This window comes from Miscanthus floridulus, chromosome 17 (genome assembly GCF_019320115.1).
Source record: "Miscanthus floridulus cultivar M001 chromosome 17, ASM1932011v1, whole genome shotgun sequence".
Classification (NCBI taxonomy): Eukaryota; Viridiplantae; Streptophyta; class Magnoliopsida; order Poales; family Poaceae; genus Miscanthus; species Miscanthus floridulus.
Window position 1 is genome coordinate 53,057 of NC_089596.1, and position 7,481 is coordinate 60,537.

General features: G+C 43.9%; 1 protein-coding gene across 1 annotated transcript; it reads left to right on the top strand.

Moving 5' to 3' along the window:
- The first annotated feature begins 6,546 nt into the window (after positions 1-6,546).
- Positions 6,547-7,254, top strand: LOC136516292 (NDR1/HIN1-like protein 13). Its single transcript, XM_066509651.1, has one exon. The coding sequence runs from the start codon at positions 6,583-6,585 to the stop codon at positions 7,252-7,254; it is 672 nt and encodes a 223-aa protein (XP_066365748.1). The 5' UTR covers positions 6,547-6,582.
- The last annotated feature ends 227 nt before the right edge of the window (positions 7,255-7,481 follow it).

Genomic DNA, 7,481 nt, shown 5'->3' on the forward strand with positions numbered 1-7,481 from the left:
GTGTCCCCTTTCCCGGCATGAGTAGCACTTTCTCTTTAATTGAGCCTTCTCTTCCTTGCTCATATGGTGCTTCTCATTGTCTTGCCTCTCATGGATTGTTTGAGCCTTCTTCTCAAGCTTGTTAGGACACTTAGAGGCAAAGTGTCCCGTACTTCCACACTTGAAGCATTTGATGTGATCATAGACTTTCTTCGCATTGTCATTCTTGCTCATCATCTTGGCATCTTGAATTTGCATTGGATGTCTTGTTTTTCCACCCCTTCTTGTTTTCTTCTTCTTCTTCATCAAGTCACCATCATCTTCATGGTTGATCTTGATTTCAACTTGGGGTGTCTTTTCTTGCTCAACTTGTGGCTTTGGTTGAGGCTTTACTTGTTGCTTCACCAATTCCTTGGTTGGGCACATCGAGGTAAGATGACCCCAAGTGCTGCACTTGAAGCACTTGACATGCTTTAGCCTCTCTTCTTCTTTCTTCAACTTGAGCTTCTCAATGTTAGGGCAACCATTTGCAAAGTGTCCCGCTTCATGACACCGGTAGCACATGGTGTGAGAGAGCTTTCTTTGATGTAGCTTCTTTATCTTTCTTTCTCTCTTTTTTTCGCCCTTTGTTATCTTCTTTTCAAAGCCAAGGCCACACTTGTCACCATAGTTTCTTTGAGTTTTCAACATATGCTCAAAGGTGACTTTTGAGTTGTAGCACCTCTCTAACTTGTTGCTCAATTTCTTCACTTTATTTTTGAGCTCATTGTTCTCCTTCAAAAGGTTAGTCTCATAAGACATAGAAGTAGAACAAGCATCTATATGTAAAGAGCATGGCATATCTAATAAATCATCACAAGAGGTGGATACATGTTTCTTGCCTACATCACAAGGGTTAGCAACATTTTGTAATTTATCATTTGATCCATGTGATGAGCTCTCATTATTTTTAAGTTTCTTTGTAAACACTTTAATGAGAGAAGCATGTTGTTCTAATAATTCATCATGAGATGCAAGTAGTGTCTCATGATTCAATTTAAGCTCATCAAGTGAAGATTTATAAGCATCAAGTAATTTCTTATGTTCTTCACAAGAGTTCTTTAGAAATGAGTTTTCATTTTCTAATTTCAATGTTTTATCTTTCACATTTTCTAAAGACATGGTCATGCTAGCAAGTCTACTAACAAGCTCATCATATGAATCAACATGATCAACCACATCATCATTTGATACCTTGGTGTCACCTTGTGACATGAGACAATGTGGTGTAGTGGATGGGCTTGTAGTAGCATCATCATGGCTTGAGCATGAACCATCATCACCATCAAGTGTGCATGGGGTAGCATCATCACTTGCAACACTTGTGGCATCATCATCAACCTTGTCAAGTAAACTTGTAGTGGATCGATCATCATCATCATCACTTGACCATGAGGTGGAGCAATATTTCACAATCACCAAATTGTGGTTATGCTCAACACACTCATGCACCTCCTTCTTTGGTTCATCCTTCTTCTTGAATTTTCCATCATCCCATGTGGAGGAGTCACCGTAAAAGGCTTGGAGTGCTAGCAACATTTCATGAGCACTTTCCAAGTCCCACACATGTCTAAAAATATCATCATGTATAGCACACGTTAGATAATAAAGAGCACGATGATCAAGTTGTAAGCAATCCTTTTGCGCTTGGGTGAGATTATCCTTATCCAAGGCATCACGAGAAAAACCAACAACAATGATCCACCATGCCTTGGGACCCAATTCATGGAAATGATCAAGCATATGATGTTTCCACCGTGCATAGTGTGTGCCATCAAAAATGTGTGTGTCACAAACAACTTCTAGCCCAAAGTTCGCCATCCTCTCGGGTCGATGAAGACCACAAATGAGAGACCAGGCTCTGATACCACTTGAAGGGTCAAGATGGCGACTAGAGGGGGGGTGAATAGTCTTTTCTAAAACTTAAACGCGTCGGCTAACCGATATAAATGCGGAATTAAAACAATCGGTCTAGCCAAGACTACACCCCTCTATATATGTTCACTAGCACCTTGCAAAGATACTAATTATGTAACTAAGGTGCCAGGCTAGCTAGAGCTCTCCTAAACAATTCTAGGAGCAAGGTCACACAAACCTATGCCACTAGTACTTTAATTAACACGAGAGCTCCTACACATGCTAGTAAGCAAAAGCACAAAGCTAACCAAGCTCACTAGCAATGCTCAATAACAAGGCAACCAATGCCTAATTAGAGAGCTCAATTACTTAGCTACACAAACTAAGCAATGTGACTAACAAGGTTACTAAAACAAAATTAGCCACGCAAGGGAGCTACTTCTATGCTACACAAGTAAGAAGGTAATTAGCAAGCTACACAAGCTATCTAATTACAAGAGCAACTACACAAGCTTAATATGTATAAAAGTAATGGCAAGCTTGTGTAATAGGGATACAAACCAATAGGAAGAACAAAGTTGACACGATGATTTTTCTCCCAAGGTTCACGTGTTTGTCAACACGCTAGTCCCCGTTGTGTCGACCACTCACTTGGTGGTTCGGCGGCTAATTAGCATCACCCGCTAAGCCCACACGTCGGGCGCCGCAAGAACCTACCCCTTGAGTGAGGGTAGCTCAATGACACGCTTTACTAAAGTTGCTCTTCACGACTCCCGCGGGGCGAGCACAAGTGCCCCTCACAAGCACTTCTCCAGAGCGCCGCACAAGCTTCTTGCGCGCTTCGACAGAGACCACCACCAAGCCATCTAGGAGGTGGCAACCTCCAAGAGTAACAAGTACCACTAGCTTGCAACTCGATCACCTAGTGCCACTCACGATGCAGTGGTGCTTGTTACTCTTGGAGGTTGCCACCTCCTAGATGGCTTGGTGGTGGTCTCTGTCGAAGCGCGCAAGAAGCTTGTGCGGCGCTCTGGAGAAGTGCTTGTGAGGGGCACTTGTGCTCACCCTGCGGGAGTCGCGAAGAGCAACTTTAGTAAAGCGTGTCATTGAGCTATCCTCACTCAAGGGGTAGGTTCTTGCGGCGCCTGACGTGCGGGCTTAGCGGGTGATGCTAATTAGCCGCCGAACCACCAAGTGAGCGGTCGACACAACGGGGACTAGCGTGTTGGCAAACACGTGAACCTCGGGAGAAAAATCATCGTGTCAACCTTGTTCTTCCTGTTGGTTTGTATCCCCATTACACAAGCTTGCCATTACTTTTATACATATTAAGCTTGTGTAGTTGCTCTTGTAATTAGATAGCTTGTGTAGCTTGCTAATTACCTTCTTGCTTGTGTAGCATAGAAGTAGCTCCCTTGCGTGGCTAATTTGGTTTTAGTAACCTTGTTAGTCACATTGCTTAGTTTGTATAGCTAAGTAATTGAGCTCTCTAATTAGGCATTGGTTGCCTTGTTATTGAGCATTGCTAGTGAGCTTGGTTAGCTTTGTGCTTTTGCTTACTAGCATGTGTAGGAGCTCCTATGTTAATTAAAGTACTAGTGGCATAGGTTTGTATGACCTTGCTCCTAGAATTGTTTAGGAGAGCTCTAGCTAGCCTGGCACCTTAGTTGCATAATTAGTATCTTTGCAAGGTGCTAGTGAACATATATAGAGAGGTGTAGTCTTGGCTAGACCAATTATTTTAATTCCGCATTTATATCGGTTAGCCGACGCGTTTAAGTTTTAGAAAAGACTATTCACCCCCCCTCTAGTCGCCATCTCGACCCTTCACATGTGTTTACACCAAAATTTGGAAGATGATGTTATAGGAACCCGAAAGCTCCCAAGATCATGTCACCAAGGAATCAATTACGTGCAGATCAGGACCAGCGGATTCAGATGCAGAAAATGGAATTGGCTTTCCACAGATAGCGCCAGCAGATAACAACAGAGACTACGTTCGGCACCAGGACAAAGCATGCCAGACTCTACAAAAAGAGAAAGATTAGAGTCTAAGTTATCTTTAATTAGGAATATTTTCTCTAGGGTCAAAAATTGTAATAATTCATGCTTAGACAGGAGTCATGCATAGGGCCCGGGTATAAATACTAAACCCCGGCTATTGTAAAAGGAATCAATCAATCTAAATACAAATCAATTACTTTTTTGGCTCTGGCCACCCTTTAGGAGCAGGAGTAGAGTAGATCTCGATGAGTTCTTCAGCGAGTACGGCTGCATCGATCTGGTCAACCTTCACTGCTTGTCTATAAGTATTGTCATGGTTTATACCTCTATTCATATGGCTACATCTATCCGGTCGACCCCCACTGCGGCTCTGGTATAAGCTAGTTATCGACTCTTGTTTAATTTGAGTATGGCCTGTATGATTCTGCCTCACACCCTACTGCTTGAATTAGATCGAGATCAAGTTATCGGCTCTACCTTAGAATGGCAGTCTTTGGTAGATTCATTAAGTTACCGATATTGTTTATTGCTTTCATTGTTTATCTAATTACAACAATATCACTCTGTCCGATTGAGATTGATTTAGATCGGCCTTATATCTTATTTGACCCATCATTTGTCAACCTAAAATTGATCTAATCTATACCTTAAACGATGAGTTATGTTTTATTGACTGTTTTACATCAATCTTAATCGTGCATAACGTGCGGTTAAGGCATGTTGCATCTTGAGTAGATCTATTGGCTAGCGAGAACCATTTCACGGCTCGTTATCACGACCTGTGTGATTCTGCCTCATACCCCACTGTTAGCACCGTGGAGTGGAGATCGTTATTTAGTAGATCTATTCCTAGTAAGGCATGACTTTAATTGTGCGTTATGCCTGAATCGGCTGTTTTAGCCGATATCGAGGACTTACACGAATAGTTCGCATCACGAGACCGTTGAAGTGAAGATAGATTAAAAGATATATTAGCCCCATGATCTTATTATTGTATTACGGCCTGCATGATTCTGCCTCATGCCCCACTAATATTAGTAATGAGTTAGGGTCGTCGAGTCTATTGTTATTTCTATGACCTGTTTGATTCTGCATTATGCCCCACTAGTCATGATGATAAATGAGATGTAACATGTTCATTAGATTTATCTTTATTAAACGGTTAAGTTGTGTTGAATTATTTCTTTATATAAAAAGGGGTTTGGTTAATTATAATCATTGGCTCAGCACAAACCGATCATTGTTGACATCTTATTGCCATTGATTAATATCTGTTCGATTAATGATATTTATCATGAATGATAACCAATTTTTCTTACACAACCCCATGAGCTCTAATTGATTTATTCTCATGAATATACTAGAATCGACTATTTAGTCGATCTCCTTTATAGCCGTGCATTCGGGACTGTCTGGCAACACAGGCAAGTTTCGCCCTTAATTAATGATGAACTTTCTCTCCTTGTCAATTGCAGGGTCAAATTAATTGGCACGTCTCAGGAGGATCGCATAGGATCGACCACCCCTATGCTAAAGCTAGGCGGATCTGCTCCATCGAGCAGACTCTTCCGGCTTGCTGCGTGTGTCCTCGGCACGGGACGGAAATTCTTTGTCGATAAGATGATTTGTAAATAGTGAGAGATTCTTGATGTAAAATTATTTTCTACTCCCTCCGTCCTATAATATAATACGTTCTATATTTTAAAGTTGTCCTCAAATATAATATATTCTGAAGGACAAAACCCAATTTTACATTAAATATTTTCCATTTATCAATCAAAATTGTATTAAAGTTTTCCCATCTATCATTAATCACGTTCATGATAGCGTCTGATTAGGAAATAAAATGAGAATACATGCGACTTTTATGTTTTCTTTATCTTAAAATTCTTAGAATACGTTATATTTACAGACAGAGGGAGTAGCTTTTAGGAGTGGAATATTAAAAATTGTTGAAGAAAGTAGACAAATATGTTCTGTATTTTTTCTTCAGCGCCCTTGAAAAACTTATTGATTTACTAATTGTTTTTTTTTGGAAAGTATCGGAGATGCTTCAAAGGTTGTCTGGTAGGAGGAGTTGGAATAATTTGGTGGGCAAGCAGCAGTGTATGGAAATAAAGAAACTTGGTGTCAGATGTTGCGTGTTTTGGGGGCTAGGCCAGGGATCGAGATTCCAATCGTGCAATGCTAACCTAACCATGCTGCTATAGAAGGGAAGCCGTCATGGGAAGGGAAGGCAATGGATCGGGAGCTGAGCTTGCACTTAGTAATAGTGTCCCTGTATTCAATTTGTTCGGTTTTTTTTTACTAGAATCGAATTTTTTTCTCACAATATTTTAGCTAAAACAATATTTTTCAGTCAATTTTAGTCAAGATTCAGCAACTCCAACGGGTCCAGTATAACACGGAACACCAAAGGCAGGCACCGCAACTAACATGTCATGCATATATCCCCATCCATCCATCCATCCCCAATCGGCATTCATCAGCCAATTGCCATTCCATTGCCATTACGCCTGCTACACTACACCACTGATCCATATGCCTCTAGATCTCTCTGTAGTAAGTAGTACTCCGATCCAGTAACCGGATGAGGAGCTGTTAATAGAGTGAGTACTTGTTAAATAACACTGTACATCACCGACGGTCGCCCGGCCGGCACAAGGAGCTAGATAGCAAGTACCCCAGCTGGCTGAGGTTAGCATGCACCAAGGGCAGGGCACTCCTTCTCCTACCGCCGCCGCCGCCGCCTCGCCGAGCAGCCGCGCCCGCCGCATCGCCCGCCGCACCCGGGACGGCTGCGCCACAACCCTCGCCAATACCCTCTGCTCCCTCCTCCTGGGACTCCTCCTCATCGCCGCCGTCATCCTCTTCGTTATCTGGCTCGGCCTGCGCCCGCACCGCCCGCGCTTCAACATCGCCTCCTTCTCCGTGGCCGGCGGCCTCGACCCGGACTCTAGCCCGGCCGGCGGCAGCCTCGCCTTCAACGTCACCGACCGCAACCCCAACCGCCACATTGGCATCTACTACGACGCCATGCACTCATCCGTCCACTTCTACGACGCGCTCGTCGCCTCCGGCCCGGCCTTCGCCGCCGGTTGGTACCAGCCCAACAGGACCACCACCTCAATCACGGGACTCCTCGACGTCCTCGGCCCCGCCACCACCGACGCCTCCTGGCCCTCCTTCTCCGCGGAGGTCCGGGCCGGCCGCGTGCCGCTGCGCCTGCAGCTCACCACGGCCATCCGCTTCAGGGTTGCCAACGCCTTCCACTCGGGCCGCCAGAGGATGCATGTCAGCTGCGACCTGCTCGTCGGCGCCGACGGCGAGCTGCTGCCGGACTCCGTCGGAGCCCCTTGTGACAGATACATCTGATACATACATACAAAACATACATACATGTATCTGGTCTGACTTCCTTCTTTTTCTGTTAATTTAATTTATTATTAATCGCTCCGGCGTCTCTGGCTCCCATGCATTATTATTCGTTATATAATTACGTGTGCTGGTTCAAAAAAAGTGACCTGCCATCTGTCCACCCGTTTGGCAGGCTCCTCCCGCGTCTTCAGAAGCTGGTTTAGAGCCGTTTTATGTCAAACGGG

Coding starts and splice junctions, on each gene's coding strand:
- LOC136516292 (XM_066509651.1), top strand. CDS start 6,583: ATGCACCAAGGGCAGGGCACTCCTTCTCCTACCGCCGCCGCCGCCGCC.